General features: G+C 33.3%; 1 protein-coding gene across 3 annotated transcripts in view; it reads right to left on the bottom strand.

Moving 5' to 3' along the window:
• The window catches only part of ZFYVE9 (zinc finger FYVE-type containing 9), a 121,166-nt gene that overhangs the window by 56,669 nt on the left and 44,803 nt on the right, over nt 1–19,694 (bottom strand). For all 3 annotated transcript variants that reach the window (XM_016120281.2, XM_016120283.2, XM_016120282.2), the window contains exon 4: nt 15,912–18,001. In XM_016120281.2, coding sequence (XP_015975767.1) covers nt 15,912–18,001 — 2,090 coding nt within the window. The remainder of the gene's footprint in view (nt 1–15,911; nt 18,002–19,694) is intronic.

The raw sequence follows: 19,694 nt of genomic DNA, 5'->3' as shown, positions 1-19,694 counted from the left end.
TAATAGATGGTCATGGGTATGGGGAGTATGGCATAGGGGATGCAGTTAGCATTAATGTAAAGGCTAAGTGGAGAGCCAGAAAAGAGAGAGCAATTAGGGGGATCGCTTTATAAACTATATAAATGTCTAACCAATGTACCATATACTTGAAACTAATAATAAAATAAATTTTTTTTTAAAAAAAGAGGTAAAACCAAGAAGCCATAATTTACTCATTTATTCCACAAATATTTGAGCCCTGATTATGTGCTGGTTACCATGCTACTCCATTGGGTATGAACAGATAGATATGGCTCTTCCCTTAGTGGAATTAACAGCCTATGAGGTTATAAAGTCAAATATCACACAAGTGAACATAAAATTACTTACTTCAAAATAAGTACATGGCAAAATAAGATCATGTATAGGCTTTACCTAGATTGACAGAGTCAGGAAAGCTTTAATTTAGGAAATGACAGAGATAAAATCTGAATTATGGGTGAAAGTTTTCTATGCATAAAATGGTACTGAGAAACAATAATAAGCAGAAGAAATGGCGTGTGCACGGATCCTGTTAGGGAGCGCATCGAGAAAGTATAAAAAGTTAATGTGGCTAGAGGCCTAAGAATTAAGGGATACATGGAATAAGAGGAGGCCAGCCAAGCAAAGTTTCCATAGGTTGTATTAGGAAAAATGGAGGGGAGCAAGAATAGATTTGGGATGGCTCAACATACAAAAATCAATCAATGTAAACACATTAACAGAATGAAGGGGGAAACCCACATTATCATCTCAATCGATACAGAAAAAGCATTTGATAAAATTCAATACCCTTTCATAATAAAAACATTCAAAAAACTAAAAAGAGAAGGAAAATGCCACAACATAATAAAGACCATATATGAAAAAGCCATAGCAAACATCATACTCAATGGTGAAAGACTGAAAGCTTTCCTCTAATATCTTAAACAAGACAAGGATGCCTGCTTTCTCCTCTTCTATTCGATGTAGTACTGAAGTTCTAGACAGAGTAATTAGGTAACAAAAAGAAAAGGCATCCAAATTGGACAGCAAGAAGTAAAATTATCTGTTTGCAGATGATATGATCTCATACGTAGAAAACCCTAAAGATTTCACCCCCAAAAATTGTTAGAATAAATGAATTCAGCAAAGCTGTAGGATACAAAGTCCACACAAGAAAACCAGTTGCATTTCTGTACACTAATAATGAACAATCTGAAAAGAAAGTTATAAAGACAATTCCATTTATGATATCCTCAAAAATAAAAAAATAGAGTAGATAAAATATTTGAGTTATATATAAATGGACAAAGGTAAGATCCATTACATATAAAAATTTCAATAAACTATTAGAAAAATACAAACACTTTCAAGGAAAAAGACAAATAATTCACACAAATTCACAGAAAAACAAATAAAATGGTTAAAAAATAAAGATATACTAAATATCGCTCATTATAAAATAAAAATTAAAAGAATGAGACTTTTTTTCTATGGTACAAACTAAGAGCTGTTTTAAAAAACTGATCTTATCCAATGGTGGTGAGGGTATGGAGAAAAGAGAAACTTTCTCTTATATCCTGCTTGTAGAAGTATAAATTGGTAGGTTAATTTAACAGTATCTAAAAATTTTTAAGTGTTCATTCCCTATGACTCAATGGATGCAATTTTAAAGATATGTCCCATGAAAACCATTCACATATACAAAGAGATATATACAAAAATTGTATCTGTGGAGTTTATAAGAGCCAAAAGTTGTAAACAATCCAAATGTTCATCAAACAATTAAACTGCAGTATAATCATAAAATTGAATGCCGTACAGTCTGTAAAAAGAATGAGATAGTTCTATATGTACTGACTGAGATTGAAAAATAAAATAGCCAAGTTAGAGGATGAGAGTTGGATAGAAATAGGGTCTTTTTCTCTCTTTATACTTTATATATAGAAAGAATTTCATATGAACATAAAGACAGCCATCTACAAGCCAAGGAGAACAATCTCAGGAAGGAACCAACTTTGCCATCACCTCAATCTCAGACTTCTAGCCTCTATAATTGTAGCACAATAAATTTCTGTTGTTTGAGCCACCCAGTTAGTGGTAATTTGTTACTGCAGTCCTAGCAAACTAATACAGCTGGGAACCTTCAGAAGTAGAGGGTTTGTACTTTGGGAAAATAAACACAAGAATGGAAAAAAATCTTTTTTTAAAAAAACTGGTGGGGGTGGGAGTGGGCAGCATGATGCAGTTAAAAAGAAGGACCCCAAAATATTCATCCTTCTCAATACTCCATGGGCCTAACAATAGTGTGGAGAGGATCCTTTATAATTTCCAATGGGCACAGAGAAAGGCACAGAAGTTAGAAAAGTAGATGACTTGCCAAAAGACTACCTAGGAATCAGGCTTCGGTATGCAGTTCTGTAGGATCACCCATTCCAGAGAACTGCACAGAAATCGAATGTAACATACGCCACAAAAACAATACTGAACAGTGAGCTGATGGCTGACACAGATGACGTACCACACTATATAAAATAGAAGAGAAACTTGAAAACACTCGCCCTTGTTCTCAAAAAGAGAAAGACTATGGTGTAATACAATCCTCAGGTCATTAAAATTAGTACCTAAATCTAATGGAAAAGATTAAGTAGAATCTAAGAGATTTGAATCAACTGAGAATGGGTTAATAATGGATTTAAAATTAATAGATAATACTGAATTTGCCTGCCATGAGCCACATTAGTCAGTGTTTCTCAACAAAGAAACTCTTAACATTTTGGGTGGGCCAATTCTTCACTGGGCAGCACTGTACTGTTTATTTAACACGAGACGTTGAATAGCCTTGGTTCCAGATTACTAAATATTAGTAAAATATCACATCCCAAATGAGAATATAAATTTCGTGCAGCAATGGACTAAAGTATTTTAATACTGATATCACTGTGCCTGAAATAAAATAGGTACATGATAAATGTTTATTGTTTCCTTGATTGGTAAAATTACTGTACAAATGACTAAATATAGAAACGAAGAATGTGCATTTATCTGGGATGGGCTATATTATAAATGCCCAAATTCACAACTTTTAACAATGACAAGTAGATTTTAAGTAGTTTGTTAATAGTGACCTCAAGTTTCACAGACCAAATGGCTGTGAATGACCTTAAAGGATAAGATCTGTATGACCTATCTAACTGTAAAGAGACAAACTGTAATAAGACATATGCTATACAATAGTCCAGTTAAATATTAAAATGCTCTATTTGTGTGTTTATGTATAATTTTGTTTAATGTGTTACTTCTGGGTTCCAATCTCAACTTTATCATTCACTAGCCAGATGACTTTACAGGAATAATTTAAACTCTCCGAACCTCAGTTTTTCCTTATATGTAAAACTGAAATGTTAATATTCTCCTTGGAAGACTTTTATAAGGACTTGGAGGACTTTTATATGTAAAATGTAGCACATAATATAAATGTACAATGACACCATTACTGTTTCCTTTCCTTTTAAAATTTCCCACTCATGGCTTTCTATATAACAAATCCTACTGCCAAATTTATGAACAAGCTTTAAACTCAAGTACCATTTGTGCCTATTTATACCCCTTTACAGGGTGAATAACATTTACTTCTTTGCAATTCTTAAAAATTCAAATCATCAAATGCTCATTTGTTTCTTTCCAAATTAGAAAGTGGAAAAAATGATGTCCCAGGTCTTCAAAATGCCCTGAAATTATGCCAAAAATAACTGCCTTGTGAGAAAAAAATAGGAAAGTGCCTGTAAGTGACCAATATCCAGTTAAGTTATTCACAAAGACCAGTGACAGTAACAACTTTTAAAAATTGTTAAGGACAAAAGAGTACTTTACCCTTGCTTAATTAGCAAATACCAAAATCAATGTGGTAAGAACTAAAGCAGATCAATTAGATTCCAACCTCGCCTCTGTCGAAACACTCGTTCCATCTTTACTGTTATTAGCTGAAAGCAATAATAATCAGAGTTGCTTTAAGAATATATGACAGGAAGGGCTACAAAGGGACTCTAATCTTTCGACTTTATTTCCAAGTGAGGCAATACAAAAAATGATACACCAAAATTGTAAGGCAACATTCAAGATAAAATCTTAAACTTGTTTGAAGTTACCTGACTCATTTCCTTTAATATACGATGAATTTTTTATGTATCTTGTTATTACCTTGTAGATAACACACATATTGCATTGTTTTACATATGAGTTAAAAAGTGCTAATTATAATAAGCAAGCAATTAAAACACATCCCTATTTTTGTAATTATATTCTAGCCATTCTTCATTTTTTAAAACTTTTTATTAAATTTTCAATCATATATAAGTAGACATAACAGCATAAGAAATCCCCAAGTGCCCACTACCTAGCCGAAACAATTATCAAAGCCAATTCTCACCCACTTCTCCCCATTTAATCATTTTGAAATAAACCTCAGATATCCAGAATGTCATATAGTTAGAATCACTTAAAAAACAACAAAAGTTGGAAAACTATCACTTCGTGGTTTCAAAATTTACTACAAAGCCAAATTTAAAACTTTGGTGCGTCGAAGGCCACTATCAACAATAAAAGTCAACTCATGGAATGGGAGAAAATATTTGCAAATCGGATATCTGACAGGCAATTGATAACCAATATATTAAAAAAATCTACAACTCAACAAAAAACGACACTATAAAAAAATTACAGCCAATTTCCAATAAACATATAGTTAAAATATTAAGTTACCATTTAATGATAACCCACTACATACAGTGCTAGGTAACATATTTCTTATTTCTAATGCTTATAATTAATTCACTCAATATATCTTTAATATAATCATGCAAGTTAAGTATTATCACCTTTATTTTACAGACTATGAAAGTGCCTTGTCCAAAATCATAAAGAAGCTAGAAAATGGCTATGAGATTCTTCTGAACCTAGGTCTATTGAGAAATATTGATTTCTTCTGCTCTTTACAATGCTTTTAACACATTTCAACCTACTTTCAGTGTAAGAAATTACTCCTACTCTAATTCCCAAGGGAACAACCAGTGGTTATGATTTAACATCAGAGGACAAAACAAGCCTTGAAAAAATTCATCTGTGAAGTTATAAAACAACAAATTACCTTAATGTGCTTATAATTCAAGGTCATATGAAAGTTATTCTGTATTCATTATGAAAATTCTCAAATGTTAAACAAAACTGAATGTAACTCAAGTTATGCAAAAGTAAACTGCAACCAATTTAACATAAAGTTTATTTAAAATGAGATTGCCATCTGATATAAATATATTTTTTACCTTTTTGAATAAAATTTCCTTTAGAAAGATGGTACGAATGTATATATTCCTCTCATAAATGTTAAGAATATAACATAAAAATCACCATTAAACCTACTGTTTTATTTTTATCCTCTCAACTATATTTACAGGAAAAGAATGAGTTATAAAGCAAAAAAATAAAATAAACTGGTTAGTTCCTAGTTCTACCATCTCATTTTTTTTCAGCTGTGAAATAGGGCTATCACCTTTTAGATAGGTTTACTAGGAAGATTAAATTAGATAACAAACAAATAACAGAGTAAATACTAAACAAATGTGAGCTCCCTTCTGTTTCCCTCTTAGCCAGCTGCCCAGGAACTCTGTGGTCATAGTCCAGGTACTGCTAGAGAGGTGGCCCTTATTAAGGAACTCAGTTTTATATAACTCCCTTATTCCATTTTTCCCTCAAACCACTGCATACTGCTTTGGAGTATGGGCTCTAGAAGTTGTAGAGCCTTAGTGTGAATCCTAACTCCACTTATTGGCTGTGTGATTTTGGAACAAGTTACTTAATCTTTCTAGGCCTATTTTATCACTTGCAAAATGTAGATTATAACACTACCTCAGAGGCTGTAATGTATATTAAATAAAAAGCATTTAGAAAGTGCCTGGCTAATGATAAACACCCGATAAATATTAGCTATCTCATTCTTTTCACCACCACTACCACCATCATCATCATCTACTTGTTTCCCACAGTGAAGCATTTGCAACTGTTTTGTTACTTCATATATTTAAGTTGTGTTAACTATAAAAACATGAGCAGTATATTTTAATAGGGTGGTCATTTTTTTTTCTTTTTTTGCATCTGAGTTAAAAACAGAACACTAAGCAGTAAGTAAATGCTCACTGAATGAATCAATAAATGGACAAATAAATGGAAATGAATGGCCTTATAGAGCTTTTCTTGCTTCTCCAATCCAAATTGCTTATATTGCAAAGTTAATTTAACCAGCTCACGATGTCCGCAAAGACAAATACTGACTCTAACCAATGAAGTCAGAACTGGAGAACAAACTGACTGAAATCTTTATACCAAGTTTCACAGGGGTATCAAAATTTTAATTCTCTACTAGGCCTTTACTTCCTACTCCAAGGTAACTATCCTTCTCCCTCTCTCCTCTCAAACTATCAACATCTATCCCTATTTCACCCTTCTCGATGTTTGTATTTTCTATACAGCCATGCAGATGTAAATTTCTTCACACTCTCACCATTTCATCCATAAACCTGTCTGTCCCCACCTTCTCTTCCTTCCCCCACTGAAGACCAAACCCTCAACATATGCATAGATCCCATCCCTAAGGCCTCCTCAATACTTTTTCTCTTCCTTTGATCAATCCCCCTTTTCTCTTAAAACAACTTGTCTAAAGGATCATTCATGACATTACAGAAATGCAATAGCATATCTCCCATCATTAAAACAATTAATCCAAACTCATCTAATTGCTCCAATTTTTTTCTGTTCTCCATGACAAAACTTCTCAAAAAAGCCATATCCATCTCTTCACTTCTTATTCCAATTTCAATCCATTTTCAACATCTTCTGGCTTCTGTATCCATAGCTCTATCAAGTCTGCTTTTATCAATGACTGATGCAACCAAGTCCAATGGTCCCTTTCCTGTCTACATTTTTTTTGACCTACCATCAGCATTTTACATAGGTGAAGACCCTTTGCTTTGACAAACTACATTATTCTTTTGACTTCCAAGACACGATGTTTTCTTGGTTTTCTGTCTACCTCTCTAGCCACTCCTTCTCAATCACTTACATTGGGTCCACCTTCTCTGCTTGACCTTAGTGGCTCTGCCCCAGACCCCCTCTCTTCCCTCTGTACACTCTTCCCTGGGTGAACTCAAATATTCTCATGCTTCCCATTGTATTCCATTGTATATGACCTGCAAAGCCCTACATGATCTATTTCTGACTTCCTCTTCAAGTTTCCTTTGTATGTGACTCTTCTCTTACTTACAATACTTTAACTATACTGGATTCCCTTCAGTTTCCTGAATAGATGCTTTCCTATCTCGGGGGCTTTGTCCACGCTATCCCTTCTTGAAGTATTCTTCTTTCTATTCTTTGAATGGCTGACTCTTCAACCATGTGTCATCTAAAATGTCACTTCTCAAAAGACTTCTCAGATCTTCCTCTCTCCATTTAAAAACTTCTCAGATCTTCTTCCTCTCTCCATTTAAAAAATATTATCCCTTAATTTCCTTCATAGCCATTATCGTAATTTGTAATTATATGTTTGTTTTGGGTTAGTCTCACTAATCTTTACATGAGGGTAGGGATCACAATGTTATCAGTGTAAACTCGGCACCCAGCATAGTGATAGACAAATTACAAGCACTCAATGTTTTTTGAGTAAATGATATGGGACACATTTAGTCATTCAACAAACATTTACTGAGCACTTTGTACATGACTGGTAGTGCTAGATGTTGGGGATACACATACAAATTAGAATCAATCTCAAGATCCTTACGTAAAGCCCAATGGGGGAGATGGACAAACACAATTCTGTGTAATAAGTGTTATGACATGGTTGAGGTCAACTTTTAGTCAACATAGCCTCGTGAAGGGTATGAATGGAAAATATTTCCCTAGCTTTATTAGAAGCCAAGTTTAATCTTCATGTTGATCCTGCTTTACAATGATGTAATAGTACAAATCATAATGCCAATGATAAAACAGATAAACTCTCAGGCAGAGTATGAGGAAAACTGCATTACCATGCACTGTTCTACTTTAAAGTATCAGTTTCTTACTCTCATATTAATTGGTTCCCATCAATAGGTAGGTAAGTAAGAAACTGGGAAAATAAACTTGTTTTGATCTGAATTTGTCCTTAAACAGGAAAAACATATACAATTAATTTAAAATATTTTCTCAAGTTTTTACAACTGTTATATTTTGAATTTGATACCATCATCTACAACCTCAAGGTGCTGCATAAAAAGATGTACTGCTGCATTGAGAGCCAGTTATTTATTCACTTTTCATTTAACCAACAGATATTTAGTATACACACATTATGTGCTAGGGCTTAGGATACAACAGCAATCAAGGCAGAAAAGATCTTTATCTTCATGGAGCTTTAGATTAGAATGACAAATAATGAAAGATGCATAAATAAAATTATAAATTATAATTGCTAGATCATTTATAAAATTGAGAATTAGGAAACACCTAAGTAAATATGTTGAAATATATGATTTAGAAATGTATAATTAAATACTCAGAGATACTTCTAAAACAAAAGTAGATATGTGTAAGAGAAAGAAAGAAACACATACTGGGAGAAAATATTTACAAAACACATGTGTGATAAAGAGCTTGTATCTAAAATATAAAAAAAAATTTTAAAGCTCAACAAGAAAACAATCTGATTAAAAAATAGGCAAAACATCTGGACACTTCACCAAAGATATATCTTGCCACCAAGATATATGAGTGGCAAATAAGCATATGAAAAGATGTTCAGATCACACCATTAGGGAATTGCAAATTAAAACAAAAGTGAGAAACTACTACACATCTATTAGAATGATTAAAATGCAAACTTAACAGCGCCAAATGGTGGTGAGGATGTGGAGCAACAGGAACTCTCAGTCATTGCTGATGGGAGTGCAATGGTACAACCACTTTGGAAGACAGTTTGGCCGTTTCTTACTAAGAGAAACATAGGCTTTCAAAACAATCCAGTAATCATTCTCATTTATTTACATAAATGAGTTTAAAACATACAAAAAAAAAACCTGCACGCAAATGTTTATAACAGCTTTACTTATAACTGCCGCAAAGTGAAACAACCAAGATATCTTCCAATAGCTGGATGAATAAACAAACTGTGGTACACCCGTACAATAGAATATTATTTGAGCAATAAAAATGAGTTATCAAGTCGCAAAAGGACATGGAAGACTCCTTGAAATTGGTCTTGGTGGCGATTTTTTGGATTTGACACTAAAAGCAAATGCAACAAAAGCAAAAATAAACAAGTAGGACTATATCAAACCAAAACGTTTCTGCACAGCAAAGGAAACAATCATCAAGATGAAAAGGCAGCCTGTAAAATGAAAGGAAATATTTGCAAATCATATATCTGATAAGAGGTTAATACCCACAATATATAAAGAATGAACACAATTCAACAGAAATATAAAACACAACAACAAATAATCCAATTAAAAGAATGGGCAGAGGATCTGAATAGACATTTGTCCAAAGAATGCATACAGATGGCCAATAGGTAGATGAAAAGGTGCTCAACATTACTAATCATCAGGGAAATGAAAATCAAAACCACAATGAGATATCACTGCACACCTGTTAGAATGACTATTATCAAAAGGAGATAACAATTGGTGAGGATGTGGAGAAAAGAGAACCCGTGTTCACTGTTGATGGAATGTAAACTGATATAGCCACTATGAAAAACAACATGGAGGTTCCTTGAAAAATTTAAAATAGAACTACCATAAGACCCAGTAATTCCACTTCTGAGTATCAAAAAATAAAAAAAAAAAAAAAAAAAAACCCACAAACAAACAAAAAAAAACAAAAACAACTATCTCAAAGAGATATATGTACCCCTATGCCAATGCAGTTCATTACAATAGCTAAGACATAGCAACAACTGAAGTGTCCATTGATGGATAAAGAAAATGCAGTACATATACACAATGGAATATTATTTGTCCATAAAAAGAAATTCTTGTCATTTGCAACATAAATGAAACTTAACAGCATATGCTCAGTAACATAAGTCAGACAAAGAAAGACAAATAACATATGAATTGATTTATATGTGGAATCTAAAAAAACAAAACAAAACAAAACAAAAAAAAACAAGAAAGAGAAAGAGCTCACAGAAACAGAACAAATTGGTGGTGGCCAAAGGTGAGGAGTGGGGGGTGGGCAAAATGGGTGACAGTTGTCAAAGGTGTTATTTTTGTCTAGTTATAAAATAAATGAGTCTCAAAGATGTAATGGTGACTATAGTTAATACTCTATTGCATATTTCAAAGTTGCTGAGAGTAAATATTAAAAATTCTCATCACGAGAAAAAATTTCATAATTATGGTGATGAATGTTAACTAGATTTATTGTGGTAATCGTTTCATAACATATACAAATATTGAATCATTATATGTACACTTGAAACTAACGTCAATTATACATCAATTAAAAAATAAGACATAAAGGAACCTTAAATAAATATTCCTAAATGAAAGAAGCCAGGCTAAAAAAGACTACATACTGTATGATCCCAACTGTAAGACATTCTGAAAAAGGAAAAAACTACAGAATCATTAAAAAAATAAATGGTTGCCAAGAGTTCAGGGAGAGAAAGGGAGGGATGTATAGCTAGGGCACAAGGAATTTCTAGGGTAGTGTAACTATTCTTGTATATGATAATAAGATACATAATATGTATTTATCAAAACCCATAGAACTGTATGACACAAAGAGTGAACTCTACCATAAACTATAGTATATATTACTTTTATAGGACTTCAGTTAATAACAATGTATTAACACTGATTTATCAATTTTAACAAATGTAACGGGGTAAACTGGAGGAGGGGTATATGGAAACTTTGTACTTTCCATTCGGTTTTTCTGCTCTAAACAATAATCTATTAATTTCTTTTAAGTCTGTATGTCTAAGGAGCTGGACTAGAGACTTCTAGAGATATGTAGAAGTAGGCAGAAGGTTGCCATCTCTCAATACATAAATATTACTTTGTTTAAAGTATTTAAGACTTTACTATGGAACACTAATTCAAATGAAAAGCAGTTAGATACTGACTGTAATTTGCCATTTTATACACAAACCTATACTATTATATATAGAAATATAAACTTATAAACTATATATTATATAAATATAACAAATTAAATATAACATTTTATAATCACATTTATAAATGATTGATATATGTTAAGTATCTATAATTTCAAGTGTCTGAAGGGGAGAACCTTTCTAGAATTACATTAAAAAGAAATCTAGATGGTTTTTCAGCACCACTTTGACATCATGTATGTCGTCAGGCTATTTTTTTTAAACTACAAATGATGAAGATCATATGTGCCCAAAGGGATCTCGAAGAAATTAATATTAGAAATAAATCAAAAAGAACATAGAAACTGCAATATAAAAACCTCAGGACAGCCCACTTAACCTGCACCTTGATGAAGAGCATTCGACTCTGAGATGACTTCCAGAAAACACAGTCAGTACAGTACATTTCAAAATGTTTAATGGCATACTCTTCACACTAAGTGACCTTAAATAAGTTTAGTAATAATTTTACAACAATAAATCTGTGCTAGCAGAAATCTTTCCATTTCCTTTCTTTCTATTTTCCTTTAGATACAGAGGATCACACAAGCTCTTCCAAGAGCTGCAGGGCAACGGAGATAAAGGTCTATGAAATGCCCTCCTTTTATGGAAGAAGAAAAAAGCTCAGATTTTTCATACCAATTCCAGTGCTCTTTTCTATACAACTTTTCCTACAGTTCTTTTCTCTGTTCTGTCTATTGAAACCACTAATGCAGTAAAAATTCACCTATTCTGAATTGTGGTTTTTTAAGTCAATTAAAGTGGAGAAAACTAATGAGTAAATTGGAGTGGAATGTATTACTATCACTAAATCTCTCTTCATTCAGTCACATGGCACCCATATTGTTCTTTACCTACTTTGTTTAAGATCTGAGTAAAACCCTAAAATCCTGCTAACTTTGCTAGGCTCCTCCATTACCTTATTCATTGCATTGCCCAAAACTAATGTTTACCCAAAGACAATGACATATTTCTAGTAAGCAATTCAAGTACAGAAAAATTTTGTTGCTATGTCAAGTGTAGTAAAAGGAACATGGGACTTTGGAGTCACTCGGATTTGTGTTAAAATCCATGCACTCTCACTTATAAACTCTGAGAATTTAGACAAGATATTTAACCTTTATGAGGTGCATTTTTCTTACCTGTATATATCAGAGAACTGACATGTTAGACAAGTCTAGCATAAAGTAGATGTGTTCAAAAATGTTATTCTAGTTTCATCTTTTATAACATCTCAAATATAAAATATCTGTCAAGTATCAGTTCAAGAATTTTACTTTTAAAAGGCTATTTTTAAGTCTACTTCTATCAAATAGAACATGGTCATTAATCATCTGGCACCTACTAAATAATAACCACCCACATCAGTGAAATAATGGATAAAGTGTGACAAAACCTTGCAAATGACGATAAAAAATAAAATTTTTTTTTCTTTTACAAATTCTTCTTCATTTTCAAAAAATTTCTCTTTTCTTTTTTACTGTTAAACTCAGTGGCGTTCTTAGGCTTTTAAGTTAAATGATCAAATAAAAAAGAGTCAAAATATTCATGGCAAATCGAGCTTGAGAGAGGATGAATAACCACGATCTGCTGGAATCAGTGATTTCCATAGGAAATTAATATGGATATATAATAAGGTGACCATTTGAACTTAGAGGGCACCTTTGGGGAAGGAGTTCTAAATTATGTGTGAAATCACAAAAATGCAGAACATTTTAGAGTGTGACATACTTTTCTAATTAACAATTAAGATAATAATGGAATCCAGATGTCTTAATATCTATTGTCACAATCTAGAAATAAACTAATATTTTAACAATTTCATAAATTCTAGTGTAATTTTATATTCGACTTAATTACATTATGCCAAAATGAATGTCATAACAATGATAATATGTACTATTTTATTTTGACCCATTCTTCTGAAAGATAAATTTATTTCCATTTCCCTACTGCTAATTCACCTGTGCTCTGATGTGGTCCCATTCTTCTCACATACTTTAGAACTTTGTTCCATAAATTATAACCTTTTTATATCTTCCTCTCCAGTCACTTTTGTATCATGACTTTCCTAACTCCCTTTGCCATTCTTAGAAAAACTGAGCTTTCATTCTTCAGTGATTCTAAAGTATTTTGTCCATACTACTAGTATGAATGAAGAGACATGCTCATTGGGGGAAGTAGTATGACTGAAGGAAAGAGAACTAGATTTAAAGCTGGCTCTACCACTTTCAAACTGTGTGACCTTGGGCATATTATATTCCTTGACCTCTCTGAGCCTCCATTTCCTGATCCGTCAAACAGGAAAAAATTAACCACCTATTCTACAAGTCTGTGATGGGGATTAAATGAAAATGAACATAAAACACACATAACTGACTCTTAATGTGCTGCATTATAATTTGTTGTGGGATGGTCTGTTTGTCTACCCAGATCTGTGTGTGGTTCACAATTTTTATTTTAGGATTTTTTTAAAACTCTAGGAAATCTAGATATTCCTATCCACACTCACTGAAATCAGCATCCTTGATATAAACTCCATGAGGTCATACATCTCAACTTACGTATCTCTGAATATCCACTACCTAGCCCAGAACCTTGCATATATTAGATGTTTAATATATACTTGTTAAAGAAAACTGTAGATATTAAGTAGAGAAATTACTAAATATGCTTACTTTCTACTAAGATGAAACTAACTATATTTCTTTTTTCAATAGTAAATATTATTTTACAAAATCACATTACTTGGGGTATTTTTCTAAGCTATATCTCCAGTATAATCTGATTTATTCGATAACTAGTAAAAGTATACTTATGTTTATAAGCTATTTTCTTATGAGAAGCTTGAGAATTTTTACGAACATTATTTCATCAATCTTTAGAATATCTCTGAACTGGAAATGGAAAGAGAAAAAATATGGAATATTAATCCATAATCTATATGAATTCATAAATTTCACAAATTCCACCAGCAAAATTCCTAATTTTTTAATTTATGTATATCTTGCCACTGTCTTCTTTCCGAATCCACCTAAGTTACCTATTTAATTATTACATCTGGATATGCTGGTTTGGAACAAAAGTTTTTGTCATTTCCTGAAGAAAGCAAAATTTTCAGGAAGCGTTACAGTAAAACTAGAACAACATGAAAATGATAACTCTAATCCCTTAACAGAATACTGACTGTTCAGGCTTCTGACTAAAAGTTTACTTCAGACTGAAAAATATTTAGGAATTAGACATATTCTCTTCAAATTTAAATAATCAGAGACTAGCGGCACAGTCACAGCTTTAATTTCTTTCTGTTCCCTCATCATTTGTTGTTTTGTGCTATAAAAAGCCTTTGTTAATTGTACCCAGGAACCATTCTCTCCCTTTTCCTTATTAACAGAATCCCAGGACACACTGGGCTCAGCCCTAAGGGATGAATCGTGATTGATCTTAGCCAGGCCTGGCAATCCTGTTCCCCCTCATCAGTAATTGGTCTAAAATGGACCCGTGGTCTAAAACCATCCAATAAATTGAAAAAAGTTGCTAGGGATCCTTTCCTCCCTGATGAGGGAGTGACAAGAGGATAAAGCTCTTTCGCTCCCCAACAGTTTCTTTGCACTTAGAAGTTGTCAGGTTGGACGTGATGCTTAGAGCTATGCGTCTGTCTTGAGATGAGGGCAAGACCAAAGAACTTCAGTCATCCTGACTGCACCTAGATACAACTGAGTCTCTATTCTACCTTTACACTTCTTGTTATGTGAAACAAATGTTATTTCTATCTAAGTCATTATCTCAGATACTCTGTTCCTTGAAGTTGAAAGCATCCTAATTGATATAGACCAATAAATCAGGCAAGAAAGGAAGTAGAGATTAATTACTGAGCACTTATTATTACATTTGTAATCTCATTTAATCTCCACAATAACCCAATAAATAAAAATGAATCTTTTTTGTTTTTATAAAAAACTAAGGATTAATAAAGTTATACTGTTAATAGTAACAAAGCTAAAGTTTGAATCCAGACCTGATACCAAGCCCCACATTCTTTTTAAAAATACGAAAACCCCCTTTTTGTATTTTTAAAACAAAAAACTAGTAAGTTGACATGTTTTTGGCTAACAGACTTAGAGTTTAAAAATATCAATTATTCTTATAACCTTGTCACAAAAATTTTATCCTTCAACTCTATTTTGTATCAAAATCATGTGAGGAAAAGATAGAAATTTATGTATAAAAAGTCCGCCTCCCCGAAAAAAAAGGGTTTCAGAATGTCTCATAAAATGGCAAAAATCTGAAAGCAAAAACTGCGATAGATTCTAAGTGTAATATTCAATTTCTCAAGAATTAAAAAGTATGGAAGAGGGGAAAAACGAATTTAAAAATGTGAAGTCAATCACAAACATTTCTTAAATCGAAAGAGTAACTTCCTTATTTCAAACTATTCCATTAACCATGTATCTATCAATATAGAAACCACAAAGTTAACACTTCCTTAATTCTCCTCTGTTCATGAAAACTGATTCAGCTTAAATCTTGGCAACAACAAAAAGTTACATAACACTAAGAATCAGGGAGGTCATTTTTTATTTAGAACTGGGTGTTCAAAAGCTATTTATAATGTCACCTCAAACAGAAATATTCACTTTATATTGCATTTATTAATTTCTAACTGAGCATTACAAAATGGACATGACAGATTTCTGAGCTGATACACATAACTTACCTTTCCACATGCTCTGCAATGGTGCCTCCTTTTGGTGAATGTAAACCTGGCTTCACATTTCATGCAATTTGGAGCCTGAGAATCTGGTACCCATACTGGAGCCACCTCACCCAGAGTGGTAAATGGCTTTCTGGAAGAAATTCCAAACTGACCAGCTCTGAGATCATTATCTGGGCTATCTGGAGCTAATACAAGGCACGGTCTACTGGATATCCCAGACTCATAACTTTCTAAATGTTCCCCATTTGTATCAGCAATAGAGATGTTTCCCAAAGAGGCATTGCATACATTGGTTGCTGAGTTTTCTCCTAATTTTGCTCTCCCAAGAACATCATTCTTGTTTTTAACATGATTTCCACTGTTTGCAGGTAGGTCATTTTGTAAATGGTCTGATAATGGCTTTGGAATTTGCAGTTTAAGATTAGAAGGTTGCTTGGGTCTTGCACCACCAAAAGGAACACTGATAGATTGCAAGTTTGCTACTATCTTGGGTGAAGAGTGCCCAAGCACTGACGGAACTTGGCTAGAGAAACTGTGTAAATAATTTTTCTTCATCAGGTCGCCAGTGCTGTTTAAAAGTAGTCCATTCCCTTCTGTGGCTTCATTTCCTTTCTGTTCATAAATATTTGAATAGCATTCTGACTTGCTCTCTTCTATTTCTTTTTCTTCTGTTACTGAATCTTCTTTGGAGGGTAAAGTCTTTGGAACAAAACAAATAACTGGGCTCTGCATTCCATAGGAATCACAACAATTAGACGGAGTATTTGCTGCTGTTGTATTCATAACAGTGGAGAAATCACATCCTTTACTTTCATTCATGAAAGTTCCTTTTAAATCTAGACCCGCTTCTGCCATTCTATCACATTCTCCTCCACTATCATTGTACGCGTCCTCAGGCTGATTCATTTGCAGAAACTTCTCATTTTCTTTATTTACTTGGCTGTCATTCATCTCATTTAGTTTAGTCAATTTCCAATTAGTCATCTCCTGAGATTCAGAGAAATGCTCTGTCATATTAAGAAGTTCTGTAGTGCCAAGATTTTCTTCACGTTCACAACCTTCATTTTCATCAGCTCTAATTTCATCTGAAAACTGTTCACAGTTACCATCCCTTCCAGACCCATTATGCAAGTCAGGTTTGAGAAGCAAAGGTAAAACAGACTGGATGGATTCTTCCGTAATCTCTTCTGCTGGCTCTTTTTTTACCAAACTCTCCTCACTTGAATGGGAAAAGGAATTTAGACTCCCTAGATCTGTCCTAGGAGAGCTGATTTTGCCGGTGAGAACCTCATCTGGTACACAGTTCTCTTGGTTTTTAACAGCAGGACCTTCATCTGTTCCCTGGGATAAGATTACTGAATCAATTGTTAAACTTGTAATCATAGACACAGAGGGGTCTCTATCTATATTTTCATCATCCTTTAATTGTGAAGGGGAACAGACACTGGTCAGGTTATCGGATGAAGTAGTACAGACATGTTTAACAGAATCCCCTTCTGCATTTGGTCTATTCAATGGATCCATTTGTTTCTCTGAGTTCATGTCTTTTTCAGTGGACCCATTTATACTGAAACTAAATTGATCAGTTTGTCTGTTTTCATTATCCAGTGAACAGCTAAAAGCATCCATGAGGGACTGACTATTATAATTATTACAATCCTGCAAATCGCTTTGTAGTGTCCTTTTATCACAGTTATGCATGACGGCTACAACAAGAACATTCTTCTCATCGGGCAGACAGGCTAGGTTTCCACATTTCTTCTCCCCCACTTCAAGAGTGCTGCACTGATCATCTTGATTACAGTTCCTCTTAATTAACTGATCTTCTGCAACAGCATTTTCATCAATCCACATTGTGCTGATCTCTGGATTCAGACTACAGTCCTGCCCATTAGCAGCACAATGGTCCTCTCCCTCTGGAATCAGAGGAGTGGACTGAGCCAGTGAGAAGACTTTCAGTTGTGGCTGAGACTCATGAGAAATTGCAGGTTCATTCACACTGGTTAATGCAGAGTTAAATGACAGTCGGTGAGGAGGATCTAGAATCTTATTCCACTTTGTATCCAATAAAATAGGAGAAACTGTTTCATCTGAAAAAATAAATAATTATAATAAGTTTGCTGGTAACACTAGAAAAGCTAGGACTAAGTTAATCAAATACATTTGCGAATACACTCTGAAAATAAAATATTCCTAGGATAACTGAAAACAGAATATTCTTAGGATATAAAATTTCTAATTCTTATCTAAGAAAATATATTTAAGACTGTTCCCTATATTATATATCACTGAATGATAACATCGCAGAACATTCCAAACAACAAAAGAATTCTACCTCAATCTAGTAACATAATTAAAGTGGCCCACAGGCTATACTTGGGGGCTGAGGGGATGCCAGCAACCGGGAATGCCCTGGATTGCCTAAGCACAACATAGAGTGGAAACAAATCTGAGGTGAAAAAAAAAAAAAAATCAAACAGTGATGAAGATGTAGTAACTGAGTAGAAAGAAAAACAAAGGAATTTTCTATGGAGAAAAAATGTTCTATAATCTATATCATGACTGGGATATGGGTTGTATGGATTTATCTATTTGCCAAAACTGTACAGTTAAGATCTATACATTTTAATGTTTGTAAATTTTATCTTAACAACTGTAAAAACAAAATGAGGCAGGGAGTGAAGAGCAGTTGAAGATACAAATGACAAAATGGCAACATGTAGAAGCTGGGTAATGGGCACACTAGAGTTTATACTATTGTTAACTTTGTATCTGTTTGAAATTTGTCCATAATAATAGGCTATAATTGGCTATAGTATGTGAAATTCTGCTAATAACCACATCACAGTATGTGAAATAGGTTCATATTTACATTATCGATGACATTTGGCATAAAGTATCCATTTACCTTATTAATCAACCTACTTATATTCTATCGATAAGCCTAATTTCATATAATGTTTCTGTTTACTTTTTAACATATCATAACTATGTTGGCTATTTTCCTAAGTTATAGAGCTATGTGTATGTTTAATTAGAGAAATAAGAAATAATGCACTTACTACCTTTTCTGATTTCTTTCTAATCCTAAAATTATATAGTTATATTCCCTTCAGTAGTAACATTAATCTTTAATGCTCCCTTAGCATCTTGTTCATATCTTTATTATAGCATTTACTATATTGTAATGCAATGGCTATTTACCTGACTTTTTCAGGCAGAAATCATTTCTTTCCATCAATGTAATTCCTCACTTTGCACACTGTCTGGTATGTAGTAGGTGCACAATGTATATATGCTAAGTGAGTATCTACCATAGTAAAAGCAGTGGGGATGGAGGAACATGAAGATTAAACAGTAGCTCTGACCTCCAAGAAGTACATAATCTAGTTTAGGAAAATAACAAAGAGATACAAATGAGTATCTAATTAACAGTACAAGACAGTTAAGTATTTGAAAACTATTACATAATAGAAAATAAATTCATGGAGAAAGATATTTTCAAGGTTGACGCAGTGACGCAGTGAGCTTGAATTAACGAAGGCAGGAGGAAATGGGCTGGGTTTCAAAGACAATTTTATGTAAGTTTGTAAAATAGGGCACTCATAAAAGGAGAACAAGGAAAAGTATAGTCTCAAACACAACTATCTGAGAGAGCAATAAGCAAATCAGTTTGGGTTAAAAAAAATTTCTGTAAGTAGTGAAAAGAAGCTAAAACCAGCAGATTATAAAGGCCATGAAACATCAGACTGTGTGGAGAATGGCTTAGTATCTGAGTGTTAA

This window comes from Rousettus aegyptiacus, unplaced genomic scaffold, assembly GCF_014176215.1.
Source record: "Rousettus aegyptiacus isolate mRouAeg1 unplaced genomic scaffold, mRouAeg1.p scaffold_m13_p_1, whole genome shotgun sequence".
NCBI classification, from domain to species: domain Eukaryota; kingdom Metazoa; phylum Chordata; class Mammalia; order Chiroptera; family Pteropodidae; genus Rousettus; species Rousettus aegyptiacus.
Note: the sequence above shows the minus strand (reverse complement) of the source record. Positions and strands in the feature narration are given on the sequence as shown.